Source organism: Ranitomeya variabilis, chromosome 2 (assembly GCF_051348905.1).
Source record: "Ranitomeya variabilis isolate aRanVar5 chromosome 2, aRanVar5.hap1, whole genome shotgun sequence".
NCBI classification, from domain to species: Eukaryota; Metazoa; Chordata; class Amphibia; order Anura; family Dendrobatidae; genus Ranitomeya; species Ranitomeya variabilis.
This window is the reverse complement of record NC_135233.1, coordinates 218,320,241-218,340,365: the sequence shown is the minus strand read 5'-3', so window position 1 is coordinate 218,340,365 and position 20,125 is coordinate 218,320,241. Positions and strand designations below refer to the sequence as shown.

At 46.6% G+C, this 20,125-nt stretch overlaps 1 protein-coding gene across 6 annotated transcripts in view; it reads left to right on the top strand.

Annotated features, from left to right (window-relative positions):
- Nucleotides 1-20,125, top strand: part of PDZD4 (PDZ domain containing 4) — a 194,407-nt gene that overhangs the window by 22,544 nt on the left and 151,738 nt on the right. The window contains exons 1-2 of one of the 6 annotated variants that reach the window (XM_077283624.1): nt 6,931-7,065; nt 9,241-9,318. The exons of 3 other annotated variants lie outside the window; for them this stretch is intronic. In XM_077283624.1, the coding sequence (XP_077139739.1) occupies nt 9,283-9,318 (36 nt within the window). In that variant the 5' untranslated portion in view covers nt 6,931-7,065; nt 9,241-9,282. Of the gene's footprint in view, nt 1-6,930; nt 7,066-8,862; nt 9,319-20,125 lie in introns of those variants that run through there. 2 more of the 6 variants (XM_077283621.1, XM_077283620.1) reach the window with 2 other exon arrangements.

Below are 20,125 nucleotides of genomic sequence, written 5' to 3'. Positions count from 1 at the left end.
CGCCCAACTATTGTCCGGCTCTAGAGAGCTATATTGAATCACCGATTGGACCCGCCTGATATTGATAGAAGTACTTTTCCCAGGCATAAAGCCAGTTTGATCTGGGTGTATAAGGTCTAATATGAGCGTATTTAGTCTAGTGGCCAATATTTTGGTGAAAATTTTGTAATCTACGTTAACTAGTGATATGGGGCGATATGATCCACATTCCAGAGGATCCTTCCCCTCTTTTTTCAGTACAATAATGTTTGCATCATAAAATGTTTCAGGCATAATCTCTCCCTCCCATATACTCCTAAGTACCCTCAATAAAAGTGGTGCCAATTGACCTCGATATTTCTTATACAGCTCAATAGGAAACCCATCAGGTCCAGGGGCCTTCCCAGTGGCCATATCCATTATAGCTTGCTCCACCTCCTCCAAAGTGAACTCAGCCTCCATAAAGGCTTGCTGAGCTGGACTCAATGAGGGGAATGCTATGTCCGATAAATAGTCTACACATTCAGGAACACCAAAACCACTACCAGACTTGTATAGAGATTTATAGTAATCGTGAAAACACTGGAGGATCTCCTCAGTAGAGGATACCAATGAACCATCAAGTGCCCGGATCTGTAATACTGTATCAGATGTGTTGTGTTGGCGTACTAAAAAAGCCAATAGTTTACTGGCCTGATTCCCCAATTCGAAGTAGGATTGACGGGTAAAAAACAATTTGCGTTTTGATCTTGTGTCTATATGTTGGGTATATAACCTTTGGGAAGTGAGCCATGCTACCCTGTTGCCACTAGTTTGGTTGGTTAAATAGGCAGTCTCGGATTCCTTCAATCGTCGCTCCATCTCGTCATCCTCTCCTGCCGTCATTCTTTTAATATAGGAAATTGTGGAAGACAGGCAACCCCTTAGATATGCTTTTAGAGTATCCCAAAACAGACTAAGATTTGAGGGGTCTGGATGGGTAAGGATAAAACAGTTCAGCTGATCCACCGTTCTATCGCTAGAATCTATTAATTTCAGCCAGAAGGGATTCAATTTCCAGGGTATAGTATTATTTGACTGACCGTATTTAAGTTTAAGAATAACTAGACTGTGGTCTGATATCCCCCTATTGCCATGCTCAATACTATCCACCCATAATGCCAGGTCACTAGACCCAAATATATAGTCTATACAAGATAGAGACCGTCTAGTTGATGAATGACAAGTGTAATCCCTTATCCCAGGGTGACGTATTCTCCATAGATCCAGCCATCCGCTACCATTCATAAACAGTGCCAATTGAGAAGAGGATTGAGTAGAAGGGCCCCCAGACATCCCGTCATCCAGTCTCAATCTATCTAAGGAACTATCCATGACTAAGTTAAAATCTCCCATACAAACAATAATAGCATCAGGATAATTTAGGGAGAATCCTATTGCCATGCGGAGAACCGATATATTAGCTGGGGGTGGATTATAGACACACAGTATCACATATTCCCGCGTGTTAATAAAGGCGTGCACAAAAACAAATCGACCTTCTGGATCTCGTCTTGCCTCCTTGGCCTCCCATCTAACACTTCTATGGATTAGCAGAGAGACCCCTCTTGAATAGCTGGTATGAAATGCGTGGAGGGACCACTGCACTCATGGCTTTTGTGTACATTTAGCTGTGTCCCTGGTCAGATGTGTCTCTATAAGTGCTACAACATGGGGATGATACCGCTTAATCTGTGAAAATACCTTGATTTTTTTTACGGGGGGTCTTAATACCCCGTACATTCCAAGTCATACATATAATCTCAGACCCCATAGTTACACTTGAGAGAAGGAATATTATACACCAAAGCTCGTGTAGAGATTAGGAACACCACGCAGAGCACAGAATTATCAATGGCGACTATCAAACATATCAAACAGTCAAAACTGGTGTAAGAACCCAAACAAAATAAAACTTGAGCAGTAGAGGAGTATTATCCTACACTCCTACAGTCAATTAGAAAAGGGGATACCCTCACTGGAATCAGCGTTCGGTATTGTTGGTAAGCTCAACACCTTGTACGGAGAGCTCCATTTTGTATTGCCATTGGATAAGGAATATTGCTCAGGAGTCCGGCACATTAGACACCTTGTATGTTCGTAACCATTCGGTTACCTCTGCCAGATCTGTAAAAAACAGGGAAGAGCCTTCATGGACAACGCGGAGCCGAGCTGGGTAAAGCATGGAATAAATGATGTTTTTATCCCTGAGCTGCTTCTTAACTTCCACAAATCGAACTCGCTGCTTTTAGAGCTCCATAGAGAAATCCGGGAAAATTGATATAGTGGCGTTATTGAATTTAATAGGGCTCTTCTGCCTCGCCAGGCGGAGTATCGCATCTCTGTCCCTGCAGTTAAGAAGACGCGCCAAGAAGGGCCGGGGCGGAGCTCCAGGGGGGAGAGGCCTCGCTGGTACTCTATGGGCCCTCTCCACAGAAAATGTTGAGGAGAATCCATCTCCCAGGGAGGTTTTAAGCCAGTCCTCTAGGAATTGCTCAGGTTGCTGACCCTCTGAACGCTCCGGCAAGCCAATTATTCGAATGTTATTACGGCGCAGTCTATTTTCCAAGTCGTCTGCTTTTTCTTTCCAGGCATTCACGGACCCGGCGGCTTTTGACAACTTAGCTTCCATAGGGGTAATGGTGTCCTCTATCTGAGACACTCTTGTTTCAACCTCCGAGATGCGCCCTCTCATAGCTTGCATATCATGTCGCAAACGACCCACTTCAGTATGTACGTCTTCTATTTTCTCAGTAAGAGAGGATCTAGTGAGGGATATAGCCTGCATCAGTTGCTCAGACGCTTGCTTAAGAGTTAGTTCGTCCTGTTCTCCCTCCTCATTACTGTCAGAGGGACGATTTTTGCGTTGATGCTGTGTGGGATTATTTCTGAGAGTGCGTACATTATCAGAGGTGTCTTCTCTGGTATATTTCTTTAATTTCTCAGCAGCCCCCGATCCTTTAGAGTGCTGCATGGCGGTTAGCAGAAGGACCCTTCAGAAGGATCACACATATAGTTATAGCTGGTCTATTCTCCAATAGCTGATCCGGCAAAGTTAAATACTGGAATGGATCCCAGGAAGATCACCAGCCAGACAAGGGGACTGTCAGATATTCACAAAAGCAGCAGCACAGGATTCACCAGGCACTATGTCCCAGAGCAGCCCACAGCCTCCACAGGCAGCACAGCAGAGAGGGAGGGGTTAATCCCTCCAAAGTTTATGGCACAAACAGGAGCTTGTCAGATAAGGGGGGTGCAGGGCCCAATCTTCCAGGGCACACACCGCACTGCCCCTTTATTATTACAATGATGTGCTCACCTCCCAGGTTGTACCGCAGTCTTGCTGTAAAGCGCCGCTCTCCTTACTGCTGGAGAGCGCGCTGCAGTGATGGCTGTCGTCTCCCAGGTGCCGCCCGCTGCCCCAGATCAAGCACCTGTATCTCAGCGTTCCACAGCGCTCCCGCTTCAGCCCAGGTGTCTGCCCCCTCCAGGGGAGATGTATCCGGCTTCAGCAGCCGCCGGCGCCGCGTCCTGTATGCTGGGACACGCGTCCAAGATGGCCGCCGCAGCCCAGGGATTTTTACCGCCCGTCCTGGCTACTTCACTTCCCGGCGTCTCCGGGCTCCAAAACTGCCGCTCCCGGGGGTCGCCGGTCTCCTGAGATCGTAGGGGCACCTCTCCAGCCGGTGCAGCCGGTAAAACAGGGGAATTTGTGGCAGGATTCAGGTCAGGATGGCCGGAGCTCTCCTAAGGTGCATCCTCTCTCCTGGGTTACATAGCCATGCCCCTCTTCTACCTTGCTATTACTTGACATTTTTTGCCGTTCCTGTCCAGGTCGCTCTCTCTATCTTCAAAGCACATTTTCCAGCACGGTCTTATTCATCACTGCTCACTCATTGTATCACCGTGACCTTTTCCCATACTGCTTTGATTCTTCGCCCACTCTGTCAATTTGTTATGATCTTCCTCTCTAAATCCAATAAGGACATTTCACTCCAAATTGTAATCTTGACCTGTCCTTATTTTCCAGCCTTTTTTCGACTTCATATTTGATCCTTTGTCCTACTATTATTATTTATTTGTATCCTTATATACATATTTTCTTCTTATTTTCATATGCCTTGCTCAACTTGATAATGGAGCTCCACTTTTGGAGTAAAGCATATAAGTGACTTATTGCGAAGACTATTTGGCTGCCGTCAGCTTTTGAAAAGTCTCTATATATCTGCTGCCCTGCACTCACCCCAAAAATCTAATTTACAGACATAGAGGATTCAGGTTGAATTGCACGCTTACTCATGAGTTGCAAACCATGGCCATCAACAGTCAGTGCTTCACTATAAGGGTTCATATGCTGTTGGTGTATAGACTAACAATCCAAAAATGGTGATAGTGCAAGGTCAAGACATGGTCACTTCTGTATGGTCCATTTTGAGTAGATTCACTAGCCTTATTTGAGCCCGTCAGCTAAATTCATTACCCAATGGTCAGCACCTTAAAATTTACAGTTCTCCAGCACCATAGGAATCCAAATTGACTGTCAAAGAGGTGGTCAGCTTAGCCTATGTGCTTCATTGGCGTTGTTATACATGACTGGGGATGTGCACCCCAAAGGCTGACTGGGCTGTGCTGTTTTACATTATGGGTCAAGTTTTCCTCCTACCAAACAGTCATGATCTCTCTTGGATACTAAGATTTTGATGCTGACAATACAAAAATCAAGACTCAACTTTTGATATGAGATTTGAGCCCACTTTGGCACCAATTGGGTTCTCCATTAGCCAGAGTTTTCTGCACTCCGAGTCCACATATATCATACCAAAAACTCTCAAGGTAAAGGTCAACCAACCATTTCAAATATTGTAGGTAAAATGTTCAATTAGCTCACCAAAACAAGGTACTTGTGGTCTTCAATCTATTTGTTAGTTTGCATGGTGCACGGATTATTGGGTCAATTCCCAAATTTGTAAATAGGCAAAAAGAAAATAGATGATCCAGCGCCGGTACTTGTATATGAAAATCCAATTTCATTCCATCCTCATTAAAAACACATTAAGGAAAATCTTAAAAGTGGAACACATGGCCTCTACCTTTCCATACCATTACAAATTCTTCATCATTGCCATAATGTGTTGGACGTGTGTTGGCTATATGTTCCACTTTTAGCATTTTCCACCATGTGTTTTTAACGAGGAAGTTATACATACAAGCACTGGTGCTGGATCATCGACTTTCTTTTTGGCTGTCTACCAACCAATTCCATATTTCTGTCTTTTAAAGTAATGAACTACAAGGTAGCATGAATTGGCACCAAGAAGAGGTCCTATTTCAATTTTTACTGTATGGCCCATTTTTGTTTGATCCATTTCCAGTGTCACTTGTTCCTTTGCCCTTGTGTCCATAAAACCAGTGAATGCACATATTGTACAATGCCAGTGTGACTTTTAAGTTTAGCTTAGTAATATTTGTGTATTTTTTCCTGACTCCTTACAGTCATTTTGTAAATTCGACCGGGAAATTGCTGCTCGAAAAAATGACGGTATCTCTATATATTGTGGTGCTTATCTGAGTAGAAGGAATATTCCTACTTTGTGTCTTGAACAATATATTCCATGTGTATCTGAAATGATATTTTCATCTATTCTCCATGACCTTCACCGCTCCATATAGAAAATAAAAGGACAAGGACAAGCAATCAACTGCTTTCTTGTGCATCTTCATTCCGTTTTGGCAGCGCTCCAGCCTTTAGCCATGCTGCTTTGTATGTGAGGAGCGTATCAGACAACACAGTGGTTGTAAAGTCTCGGTTCTTTGATTACAATAAAACTATGAGTCTAATAAAGTGTCGACGTAGAAGAAGAGCCAGAAGAACAGGCAATTTAATATTACGCATAAAGCCAAGCAATCTCTGAAGGCAAACATTGGTAGTAGTATGGCTCGTACTCAAGAGCTCATGACTTTTAAAGAATGCAACCTTTGCCTATTATTATGAACTTGAGACGTCTAGGAATAAAAAAAGCTTAGCCATAAAGAGGTAGGTCGCGCACAGTCATATCTGAAACGCGTGGCATGTCTTGTCTATCGGAACTACAGAGTTGAAAACTGGGAGTGACATCAGCAGAAGATCTTGGTTCCATGGTTGATCCATCACACCCAACATGTTCAATGTCAATCGGCAGCTAACGTGGTGTAAATACCAACACTAGACATGTGTTCCCTGGAGTGAATAATCATATTTTAGCATCTGTCAGTCTGATCCAGTGTTTCACAGTGGATTCAAAGATGCAAGAATAACTAGATTCACACAATGGTTGAGTGAAATAATGGAGTTTACTTAAGAGAAAAAACACAAAACATACAAGATGTCAAAAGATATAAACAGCTACATACAAGACTATAAAAAGATGCATCCAGATAATACAAATGGTATATCAACAAGATAAGGAACAGCACATTATGCATTATACTTAGCCTCCATTTTTTTCATATAAGGGACTACCTGCTAAAATCATCCAATGAGAGTAGACTTAACCTTCCAAAAACTTTCTTAGTTTCAACTGGGCTCAAATTTTCTTCACAGGAGTAGACAGAGCATCGGGCAGATCCCTACAGTGGGCTGCTCACTCTGGTTACAATTTTTGGTGTTATGATTGGTAATGATGGACTGGCAGGGCCGCCATCAGGGCATGACAGCCATGACTGGCGTATGGGGCCCGGTGAGCAGAGGGGGCCCGCATCGGGCCCCGTCTAATCTGCTCACCGGGCCCCCCCCTGCCGGCGCTGCGGGCCCCCCACCTGCCGGCGCTGCGGGCCCCCCCCTGCCGGCGCTGCGGGACACTATTGACGTGCGGGCCCGTGCCCGCACGTCAATAGTTAACAGCCGCCGGTCGCCGCCAGCCAGTCGGAGGCTGGCAGCTGACTTCAGCGGCCGCAGTGCGCAGTCGCACTTCGCCGGCGTCTGATGTCATTGTCAGCCGCCGGCGAGTGCGTCCTTCACCTGCGGCTGCGTGGAGGAAGTGAGGTTCCCCGCCGCAGGAGCATGGCAAGGTAAGAACTCGGCTTTTTTTTTTTTCAGAGCGGCGATCCCAGGGGGGTGGGGCCCGGGGCAGAACGCTGGACATGCTGGGGCAGAAAGCTGGACACGGGCAGTATGCTGGACACAGGGGCAGAGATGCTGGACACAGGGGGCAGAGATGCTGGACACAGGGGGCAGAGATGCTGGACACAGGGGGCAGAGATGCTGGACACAGGGGGCAGAGATGCTGGACACAGGGGGCAGAGATGCTGGACACAGGGGGCAGAGATGCTGGACACAGGGGGCAGAGATGCTGGACACAGGGGGCAGAGATGCTGGACACAGGGGGCAGAGATGCTGGACACAGGGGGCAGAGATGCTGGACACAGGGGGCAGAGATGCTGGACACAGGGGGCAGAGATGCTGGACACAGGGGGCAGAGATGCTGGACACAGGGGGCAGAGATGCTGGACACAGGGGGCAGAGATGCTGGACACAGGGGGCAGAGATGCTGGACACAGGGGGCAGAGATGCTGGACACAGGGGGCAGAGATGCTGGACACAGGGGGCAGAGATGCTGGACACAGGGGGCAGAGATGCTGGACACAGGGGGCAGAGATGCTGGACACAGGGGGCAGAGATGCTGGACACAGGGGGCAGAGATGCTGGACACAGGGGGCAGAGATGCTGGACACAGGAGGCAGAGATGCTGGACACAGGGGGCAGAGATGCTGGAAACAGGGGCAGAGATGCTGGAAACAGGGGCAGTATGCTGGACACAGGGGCAGTATGCTGGACACAGGGGCAGAGATGCTGGACACAGGGGCAGAGATGCTGGACACAGGGGCAGTATGCTGGAAACAGGGGCAGTATGCTGGACACAGGGGCAGTATGCTGGACACAGGGGGCAGAGATGCTGGACACAGGGGGCAGAGATGCTGGACACAGGGGGCAGAGATGCTGGACACAGGGGGCAGAGATGCTGGACACAGGGGGCAGAGATGCTGGACACAGGGGGCAGAGATGCTGGACACAGGGGGCAGAGATGCTGGACACAGGGGGCAGAGATGCTGGACACAGGGGGCAGAGATGCTGGACACAGGGGGCAGAGATGCTGGACACAGGGGGCAGAGATGCTGGACACAGGGGGCAGAGATGCTGGAAACAGGGGCAGAGATGCTGGACACAGGGGCAGTATGCTGGACACAGGGGCAGTATGCTGGACACAGGGGCAGAGATGCTGGACACGGGCAGAGATGCTGGACACAGGGGCAGTATGCTGGAAACAGGGGCAGAGATGCTGGAAACAGGGGCAGTATGCTGGACACAGGGGCGAGATGCTGGACACAGGGGCAGAGATGCTGGACACAGGGGCAGAGATGCTGGACACAGGGGCAGAGATGCTGGACACAGGGGCAGAGATGCTGGACACAGGGGCAGAGATGCTGGACACAGGGGCAGAGATGCTGGACACAGGGGCAGAGATGCTGGACACAGGGGCAGAGATGCTGGACACAGGGGCAGAGATGCTGGACACAGGGGCAGAGATGCTGGACACAGGGGCAGTATGCTGGACACAGGGGCAGTATGCTGGACACAGGGGCGGTATGCTGGACACAGGGGCAGAGATGCTGGACACAGGGGCAGAGATGCTGGACACAGGGGCAGAGATGCTGGACACAGGGGCAGTATGCTGGACACAGGGGCAGAGATGCTGGACACAGGGGCAGTATGCTGGACACAGGGGCAGAGATGCTGGACACAGGGGCAGAATGGAGATATGGGGTATGATGAAAGACATGGGGGCATGACTGGAGACACTGGGGGCAGAATTGGAGACAGGTTGTGCAGGATCATGGGGCAGGATGGATACGATGGAGACAGATGGGGCAGGATGGGGAGATCATATGGGGCAGGATGGATACTCATGAGGACAGGATGGGAGAACATATGGCTGACGCCAGTAATGAGACACATGGGGCCAGGATGGGGAATATTATTACCATAGGGACTAATTAAGGGATATTATTACTGCAGTGATGTATTTATTTTTTGAGGACAGTGTTTTAAATGAGGGGGCGGTCCTGTTACTGTGTAGAGTGACACTATGTCGCCTCTTTTTCTTTATGTGGTGTAATGTAGAAGTTGGGAAAAATTAAGTAATGTGTTCTACAAGCAGAGCTCGAGATAACTGTTATTTCCTGCAGAAACGAGTCCTGGCTGGAAGACATGATGGCGGTCTGTGCTGGATGAAAGATGAAGGACTTCACATAGAGACGTCACTGGTGAGTCAGTGTTACCTATACACTGACACTATACACTGTATACTATATACAGAGCTCCTGTGTATAATTTCACTAGTGATCACTGTATTATCTGTACACAGACACTGCATACTAAGTAGAGATCTCCTGTGTATAATGGCACTTATGGTGATAGTGTGGTGCTTTTTTTTTATTACTGATCAGAATTGTAGTATTCAGTCACTATGTGGTGGTAATATGTGGTCTGGACATGGTGTTGCGGTATTTGTCCCTTGTATGTGATATTATTCGATCACTGTGGTGGTAATATGCGGTCTGGTCATGGTGTAGCGGTATTTGTTCTTTGTATGTGATATTATTCGATCACTGTGGTGGTAATATGTCATCTTGTCATGGTGTAGCGGTATTTGTTCTTTTTATGTGATATTATTGGTCATTTTAAAAATTGAAAAATAAATAAAAATATACCTAAATTGTTTTGCATATTTTAACAAATATTTAATAGGTTACAGCAGAGTAGTGCCCGGCCAAAAGAGTCTACCGTGTTATGGTGGCGGCTTACAAAAGCTGCCGGCTATATGTGTGATCTGGTGATGGGAACTGTTAGGGTATGTGTCCACGTTAAGTAAACGCTGCGTGTTTGACGCTGCGTGGGGCCACAGCGTCAAACACGCAGCGTCCAGATGTTCCAGCATAGTGAAGGGGATTTTAGGAAATCTCGTCTCCACTATGCGTGGTAACACGCACCCGGCGGGCCTGCGACTCCGGACATGCGGTGCTTCTTTTAAGATCGCAGCATGTCCGTGTTCCTTGCGGCAGCTGCGACGCCGCAAGCTATAACACAGGGCCCTATGTGTGGGGTGCGATGATCCCGGATGTGTGCAATGAACACATCCGGCATCATCGCGTCACAGTAGGGGGCGGGGCTTAGCACCGAGCGGGTTTGCCGCTCTGACGAAACCGCCGGCCATCCTGAAGGTGGATACGTACCCTCAATGTGTGATTGGTGAGAAGTGGAGTTTTTCCAAGAGAGAGCGGTGGGACCGTGGACAGTTCGAGGGGTGGAGAGTGGAGGCGGGGCTGGGGTGGAGCCTGGGCGGAGTCTCAAGGGGGCCCCGAAAATTTTGCCAGTATGGGGCCCCGAAATTTCTAGTGGCAGCCCTGTGGACTGGTGGAGTTTAGGAGCAGCAGAAGAAGGCAGAGTCTGAACTTCTCCTCTGTAACAATGAGGATTTAACACAGATCTGGAAAAAAAATGCTGGACAGAAAAGTGCAATTTGCTGCACTATTTTGTCTCATGAAATGCCAAGCCGCCTAAAGAAAACCCAATCAACTCCTTTTCTAGTCAACAGAGTCCAATGCCTGCCACTGGTTTCTGCCATGTATGGGTCCAACACTGTTAACTATTATTATTTGGTCATTATGCTCAAGTGATGGAGCAGAACAATGGAATTAAAAATGGAAGAGCCTTAACAAATCATTAGCGCCAAGTCAAGTTGAGCCATGACCTCTCTCAAAATATATCCCTTTTTATCCCACATAAACCTGGCTGGTATATTTGGTTAAGGTTATGATAAACCTACCTGGGTAGTCAAAAGGTCCGAGGTCAAAAGCCCGAAAGGTACATCATAGACAGAGGGGTGAGACAAAGGCATAATCAGATAACAGTCCAAGGTCAGAATTTCAAGAAGGTAGCGGATCAGGACAAAAGTGCTAGGCAAACGGAGGGTCAAAGCAAATAGAAGCAGCAAAGATCAGGATACAAGACAAGGAGAACGGAGCACACACATACCTCTTGAGCAAAGCTACAATTGGCAGCAATCTAAGGTAGAGAGCTGGTTAAACATTGAGGTAATTACTGTGAACAACAGACACATGGATGAGGCCCTGGCACACCCTCGTCATAATTGGATGACTAAACTGTCACTCAAGACACTGACAGCTCGGCACGCCCCAGGATCCCATTGGACAGCTGAGCTGTCAATCATGCCCCTGTCCTAGATTGGAAAGAAGGAATGTCATTCAATGAGTCCAGACACAGTGATAGGAAGAATTGTGACAGGTGCTTTCCTGGGACCTGGCAGGAGGCAAGGGGAAGTAAATGCAGAATTATTCGCTAATTGTTTTTGGCAATTTGCGCAAATCAAATTGCAAAAAGTATGAATTTTCCATGTCTAGCAAATTTCCTAAGATTCTACACAAAATTGATTTGCATCGAATCAATTCGCTTATCTCTACTATCTACACAACAAGTGTATCTGTGTGCTTTCAAATGCCAGGGCTGAATTTTAATTCTAGTCCGGTCCTGGTTTCTTTGTCTAGCATAAACATGATGAGAATATAGGATACTATGTGTTCATGATGGTACTATGTGCTCTTTATTCTTTCTTTAACCAAAGTCTGGTTTATCAGTCTGAGAAGATCCTGGGAAAATTGGAATATCCTTGGATAAAATCTTGAAACCTAACGAAAGGGCCCCCTATACAATAGTTAGCTCTCAGCTGACGTATGGTTTGGTCGGTAGATATCACTCCCAATTATACCACACAGGAACATTTGCTCTGCTGAGGGGTCTGTTATGACCCCAATGGCGAGGGTCTCAGAGGAACGTGGAAGTCTGCAGAATACAAAAATCCAGCTCATAGGGCAGTGGTAACTGGGTTGACCATATATCTACTCCTAACGCCAACACTAGAAGTAGCCGGGGATCATTCCTACGTTGATTCTAGATGACACGCGCCAGCCGGAGAATCTAGCTACCCCTAGTAGAGGAAAACAAAGACCTTTCTTGCCTCCAGAGAAGGGGACCCCAAAGCTGGATAGAAGCCCCCCACAAATAATGACGGTGAGGTAAGAGGAAATGACAAACACAGAAATGAACCAGGTTTAGCACAGAGAGGCCCGCTTACTGATAGCAGAATAAAGAAAGGTAACTTATATGGTCAACAAAAACCCTATCAAAATCCACACTGGAAATTCAAGAACCCCCGAACCGTCTAACGGTCCGGGGGGAGAACACCAGCCCCCTAGAGCTTCCAGCAAAGGTCAGGATATAGATTTGGAACAAGCTGGACAAAAATACAAAACCAAAACAAATAGCAAAAAGCAAAAGGCAGACTTAGCTGATATAACTGGAACCAGGATCAGTAGACAAGAGCACAGCAGACTAGCTCTGATAACTATGTTGCCAGGCATGGAACTGAAGGTCCAGGGAGCTTATATAGCAACACCCCTAACTAACGACCCAGGTGCGGATAAAAGGAAAGACAGAAAAACCAGAGTCAAAAAACTAGTAACCACTAGAGGGAGCAAAAAGCAAATTCACAACAGTACCCCCCCCTTAGTGAGGGGTCACCGAACCCTCACCACGACCACCAGGGCGATCAGGATGAGCGGCATGAAAGGCACGAACTAAATCGGCCGCATGAACATCAGAGGCGACCACCCAGGAATTATCCTCCTGACCATAGCCCTTCCACTTGACCAGGTACTGAAGCCTCCGCCTGGAGAGGCGAGAATCCAAGATCTTCTCCACCACGTACTCCAACTCGCCCTCAACCAACACCGGAGCAGGAGGCTCAGCAGAAGGAACTACAGGCACAATGTACCGCCGCAACAAGGACCTATGAAATACATTGCGAATAGCAAACGACACAGGAAGATCCAGACGAAAAGATACAGGATTAAGGATTTCCAATATCTTGTAAGGCCCAATAAAACGAGGTTTAAATTTGGGAGAGGAGACCTTCATAGGAACAAAGCGGGAAGAAAGCCACACCAAATCCCCAACGCGTAGTCGGGGACCCACACCGCGGCGGCGGTTGGCAAAGCGCTGAGCCTTCTCCTGTGACAACTTCAAGTTGTCCACCACATGATTCCAGATCTGCTGCAACCTATCCACCACAGAATCCACCCCAGGACAGTCAGAAGGCTCCACATGACCCGAAGAAAAGCGAGGATGGAAACCAGAGTTGCAGAAAAAAGGCGAAACCAAGGTGGCGGAACTAGCCCGATTATTAAGGGCAAACTCAGCCAACGGCAAGAATGTCACCCAATCGTCCTGATCAGCAGAGACAAAACACCTCAAATAAGCCTCCAAAGTCTGATTGGTTCGCTCCGTCTGTCCATTAGTCTGAGGATGGAAAGCAGACGAAAACGACAAATCAATGCCCATCCTACTACAAAAGGATCGCCAGAACCTGGAAACGAACTGGGATCCTCTGTCTGACACAATATTCTCAGGGATGCCGTGCAAACGAACCACGTTCTGGAAAAACACAGGAACCAGATCGGAAGAGGAAGGCAGCTTAGGCAAAGGAACCAAATGGACCATCTTGGAGAAGCGATCACATATCACCCAGATAACGGACATGCCCTGAGATAGCGGAAGATCAGAAATGAAATCCATGGAGATATGTGTCCAAGGTCTCTTCGGGACAGGCAAGGGCAAGAGCAAACCGCTGGCACGAGAACAGCAAGGCTTAGCTCGAGCACAAGTCCCACAGGACTGCACAAATGACCGCACATCTCTTGACAAGGAAGGCCACCAAAAGGACCTGGCCACCAGATCTCTGGTGCCAAAAATTCCCGGGTGACCTGCCAACACCGAGGAATGAACCTCGGAAATGACTCTGCTGGTCCACTTATCCGGAACAAACAGTCTGTCAGGTGGACAAGACTCAGGCCTATCAGCCTGAAATCTCTGCAACACACGTCGCAGATCCGGAGAAATAGCTGACAAGATAACTCCATCTTTAAGAATACCAACAGGATCAGCGACTCCAGGAGCATCAGGCACAAAGCTCCTAGAAAGAGCATCGGCCTTCACATTCTTTGAACCTGGTAAATACGAGACAACAAAATCAAAGCGGGAGAAAAACAATGACCAGCGGGCCTGTCTCGGATTAAGGCGTTTAGCAGACTCGAGATACATCAGATTTTTGTGATCAGTCAAGACCACCACACGATGCTTAGCACCCTCGAGCCAATGACGCCACTCCTCAAATGCCCATTTCATGGCCAACAACTCCCGATTGCCCACATCATAATTTCGCTCGGCAGGCGAAAACTTCCTAGAGAAAAAGGCACAAGGTTTCATAACAGAGCAACCAGGGCCTCTCTGCGACAAAACGGCCCCTGCCCCAATCTCCGAAGCATCCACCTCAACCTGAAAGGGAAGTGAGACGTCAGGCTGGCACAAAACAGGCGCCGAAGTAAACCGGCGTTTCAACTCCTGGAAAGCCTCCACGGCAGCAGGAGCCCAGTTAGCTACATCGGAGCCCTTCTTGGTCATATCCGTCAAAGGTTTCACAATGCTAGAAAAATTAGCGATAAAACGACGGTAGAAGTTAGCGAAGCCCAAGAACTTCTGAAGACTCTTAACTGACGAGGGCTGAGTCCAATCAAGAATAGCTCGGACCTTGACTGGGTCCATCTCCACAGCAGAAGGGGAAAAAATGAACCCCAAAAAGGGAACCTTCTGTACACCAAAGAGACACTTTGAGCCCTTGACAAACAAAGAATTTTCACGCAAAATTTTAAAGACCAACCTGACCTGCTCCACATGCGAATCCCAATTATCAGAAAAAACCAAAATATCATCCAGATAAACAATCAAAAATTTATCCAGATACTTCCGGAAAATGTCATGCATAAAGGACTGAAAAACTGAAGGCGCATTGGAGAGCCCAAAAGGCATCACCAAGTACTCAAAATGACCTTCGGGCGTATTGAATGCGGTTTTCCATTCATCACCTTGCTTAATGCGCACAAGGTTGTACGCACCACGAAGGTCTATCTTGGTGAACCACTTGGCACCCTTAATCCGGGCAAACAAGTCAGACAACAGCGGTAAAGGATACTGAAATTTGACAGTGATCTTATTTAAAAGCCGATAATCAATACAAGGTCTCAAAGATCCGTCCTTTTTTGCCACAAAAAAGAATCCCGCACCAAGAGGGGAAGAAGACGGACGAATATGTCCTTTTTCCAGAGACTCCTTGATATATGAACGCATAGCGGTATGTTCAGGTACCGACAGATTAAACAGTCTTCCCTTAGGAAATTTACTGCCTGGGATCAAATCTATAGCACAGTCACAGTCCCTATGAGGAGGCAGTGCACTGGACTCAGACTCACTGAAGACATCCTGATAATCAGACAAATACTCCGGAACTTCCGAAGGCGTAGAAGAAGCAATAGACACAGGCAGGGAATCCTCATGAATACCACGACAGCCCCAACTTGAGACTGACATAGCCTTCCAGTCCAGGACTGGATTATGGGTCTGTAACCATGGCAGCCCTAAAACGACCAAATCATGCATTTTATGTAAAACCAGGAAACGTATCACCTCGCGGTGTTCAGGAGTCATGCACATGGTAACCTGAGTCCAATACTGCGGTTTATTTGCTGCCAATGGTGTAGCATCAATACCCCTAAGAGGAATAGGATTTTCTAATGGTTCAAGAGTAAAACCACAGTGCTTAGCAAATGACAGATCCATGAGACTCAGGGCAGCACCTGAATCTACAAACGCCATGACAGGATAAGATGACAGTGAGCAAATCAAAGTTACAGACAGAATAAATTTAGGTTGCAAATTACCAACGGTGACAGGACTAACAACCTTAGCTATACGTTTAGAGCATGCTGAGATAACATGTGTAGAATCACCACAGTAGTAGCACAAGCCATTCCGGCGTCTATGAATTTTCCGCTCATTTCTAGTCAGGATTCTATCACATTGCATTAAATCAGGTGTCTGTTCAGACAACACCATGAGGGAATTTGCGGTTTTTCTATCACATTGCACCGAATTAGGTGTCTGTTCAGACAACACCATGAGGGAATTTGCGGTTTTGCGCTCCCGCAACCGCCGGTCAATTTGAATAGCCAGTGCCATAGTATCATTCAGACCTGTGGGAATGGGAAAACCCACCATAACATTCTTAATGGCTTCAGAAAGGCCATTTCTAAAATTAGCGGCCAGTGCACACTCGTTCCAATGTGTCAGCACGGACCATTTCCGAAATTTTTGGCAATACACTTCAGCCTCGTCCTGCCCCTGAGACATAGACAGCAAGGCCTTTACTGCCTGAATCTCAAGATTGGGTACCTCATAAAGTAAACCGAGCGCCAGAAAAAACGCATCAAGATCAGCCAATGCTGGATCTCCTGGCGCCAGCGAAAAAGCCCAATCCTGAGGGTCGCCCCGTAAGAACGAAATAACAATCTTTACTTGCTGAGCAGAATCTCCTGATGAACAGGGTCTCAGGGACAAAAACAATTTACAATTATTCACGAAATTCCTAAACTTAAACCTGTCTCCGGAAAACAGTTCAGGAATCGGTATTTTAGGTTCTGACCTAGGATTTCTGATAACATAGTCTTGTATGCCCTGCACACGAGTAGCCAGCTGGTCCACACTTGTAATCAAGGTCTGGACATTCATGTCTGCAGCAAGCATAGCCACTCTGAGGTAAAGGGGAAGGAGAAAAAAAAAAACTCAGAATCTTCTTTCTTATAATCCCTCTTCTGCAATGCATTAAACATTTAATACTGGCCTGGCAAACTGTTATGACCCCAATGGCGAGGGTCTCAGAGGAACGTGGAAGTCTGCAGAATACAAAAATCCAGCTCATAGGGCAGTGGTAACTGGGTTGACCATATATCTACTCCTAACGCCAACACTAGAAGTAGCCGGGGATCATTCCTACGTTGATTCTAGATGACACGCGCCAGCCGGAGAATCTAGCTACCCCTAGTAGAGGAAAACAAAGACCTTTCTTGCCTCCAGAGAAGGGGACCCCAAAGCTGGATAGAAGCCCCCCACAAATAATGACGGTGAGGTAAGAGGAAATGACAAACACAGAAATGAACCAGGTTTAGCACAGAGAGGCCCGCTTACTGATAGCAGAATAAAGAAAGGTAACTTATATGGTCAACAAAAACCCTATCAAAATCCACACTGGAAATTCAAGAACCCCCGAACCGTCTAACGGTCCGGGGGGAGAACACCAGCCCCCTAGAGCTTCCAGCAAAGGTCAGGATATAGATTTGGAACAAGCTGGACAAAAATACAAAACCAAAACAAATAGCAAAAAGCAAAAGGCAGACTTAGCTGATATAACTGGAACCAGGATCAGTAGACAAGAGCACAGCAGACTAGCTCTGATAACTACGTTGCCAGGCATGGAACTGAAGGTCCAGGGAGCTTATATAGCAACACCCCTAACTAACGACCCAGGTGCGGATAAAAGGAAAGACAGAAAAACCAGAGTCAAAAAACTAGTAACCACTAGAGGGAGCAAAAAGCAAATTCACAACAGGGGTCCTGGTTTCTGGCAGCGGATTGTCACACTGAAAACTAAAAGATTGTCAGTATGAAATTGGACATACGTGATCCTTATCTCCCCAGACATCATCTGTTGGGGAATGTTGGGAGGCCTCCATACACATAAAGCTGGTCATACACCTTAGACATATGGTGGCTGAACCAGCTGATATCGACGGGTTCAGATGACAGCCTAATGTGTATGGGGGCGCTAGCCAAATAATGGTTGTGGGTGAGGTCGATCAGGGATGTCCAATTTCAGTCTGCCCATTGCGTTGCTCTTCCAGGAATAAGACGCCGGCCAAAGTGTCAGTCGGTGGCTTTCTCATATAGAACACAGGAGCTCTTGGCCAAAAGATATTTTGGTCTGCAGCCATCTAATATGTCTAGCCGGCCTTAGACAGTTGTCGGAGTCGGTCAATATTGGCGACTTCGGATGAGTTAGTCTGTGTTGGGGCCTTCACAATAGAGGCAGAAGCCGTGAAACTGTTTCCTACCATAATGTTCAGTATCTATTGTCAGATTTGATGAAGGAAACTGATGGGTCTATTTTTTAGGATTTGGCCTCTTACTCCAGTCAAGAGCAGTGATCACACAATCGCATGTGAAGACATTTTAGACAACTTTATGTCTCTATTCAGCGGCATAAGTATGTCAGAAAACACTTCTAATTTTTATGTCCTCTGGAAGGCTGAAAAGTGAAGTGCTGAGATCCTACAATACCCCGATGTATAATTTATCGATTACACAATAATATCTCGCTACTAATGGCTATTACGGAAGTCTGTATTATGTCTATGGTGCATCCAACTAAGACGTGTAAACCTGCTGATGGATGCTCCAGAAAGACGCAGGGGATTCATTTCCTTCTTTGCTTTGTTATCAAGAACAGTACCGTAAAGAGAATTATTAGTAGAAAAAAAAGTATATTGTGATGTTACGATATATTCAGTTAAAGCTATTAGTATGGATTTCGAAAAGGAACCAATATTTGAAACAAAGAAACCCAAAAGCCAGCAGTGAGGCTGATGATCAGATGTCTTACAGCGCCCACAACACAGATAAGATTATGAGGATATGAGCATTGTGTAGACTCCCCTATGGCAAGTCGTGTAATTAATTCTGAGACTCCGGGCTATCCACATAGAGCGTGTGGGATACAGCCTCGCACTTTTCTGTATAAGAGCAGTCTAGTATTTCTGCTTTCTAATATCTTTCTTATGAGCTTCTGTTAAACATTGAGCTGCCAAAGATTCGATGCCAGCCAAGATGTAGTGTCTGGGAGATCCTCGCAGTTAGAGCTACCTGATATGAATTACTGAGACTGCCTTCTGGGCCTCCAGAATTGGCATTTTCTCTTTATCAGAAAGTCCTACAAAAGAATTCATTGAACCTACAAAAGCAGTGTAACAGATAATAACCTATGTAACAGATACAGCTCTGACATATTCCATGGCAATGTACACTGAGAATATACAAGGCTTTGTCTCAAGTTCTTACATAGTTAAAGCAACTTTTGCAATTTACTTGTTGTCAAAAAATCCTCTCCGTTCTCAAGAATTGAGAGATTTTTAATTCTATAGTATACAACTTATTGCTTAGGCCACCCTATGGTCTCAAAGTAGCCGGTTACCTAGGCAAGGATTGACCGCCACTAGCAGGCTCTATGCGTTAGATCCTGCGAACGGCACTCATACGTTGGCCGGACCTCTGGATAAGACCGGCTTCAGAAACCATGCGCTTCTCTCATGCTACAGAAGCCCGGGTGAGAGCTCAGTTTGGGCCATTAGTGAGCCATGCCACCTTCCTGAAGAAGTGTGGAAGAAACGCGTGTCAGGGTGGAGGGACACAGCATAGACTCCACACAGTGTGTAAGTACTATTGAGAGGCTTCATGATTACATTCTACAAGCTGCAATCTGCTTTTTTTTGTTTAATAGAGTTTATTGCTCTTAATTCAGCACCAGCAGGGTCGGACTGACCCACCGGGAGATCAGAGAATCCTCCGGTGGGCCCGCCCCCCAGTGGGCCCTCCCCCTCACCTGCACCAGACTCCTGCAGCACAGGCTATTAGAGGTGCCTGATGGCGGTCTACGATAATTGGTGTTATATAGCCCTTTTTCATACAGCACCTGCACTTTTTATGTAGCATGAAGTTGCACACAGCATGATTTAAGAGTAGCATAGTATAGTATTGTACATTAATACATCATAGTAAATTTTATTTTTAGTGTGTTTAATGGAGTCCTTAGCCATGAGTGTCTCTCACTTCGGAGGTCAGTAGATGGTTTTTAGTTTTTTTGTTTTGTAATTAAAATTAAATAAAAGATTATGGATTACCGGTATAATTTAAATCTGTTTCAATTTGTGTTTATTTCTGTTCACTCCCCCATTATGGAGGGATTATAGTGTAACGGACAGATTTTTGTAGACTTAAAGGGAGACTGTCACCTCCCAAACTGCAAATTAAACTGTTTCTACAGTAATATAGTGT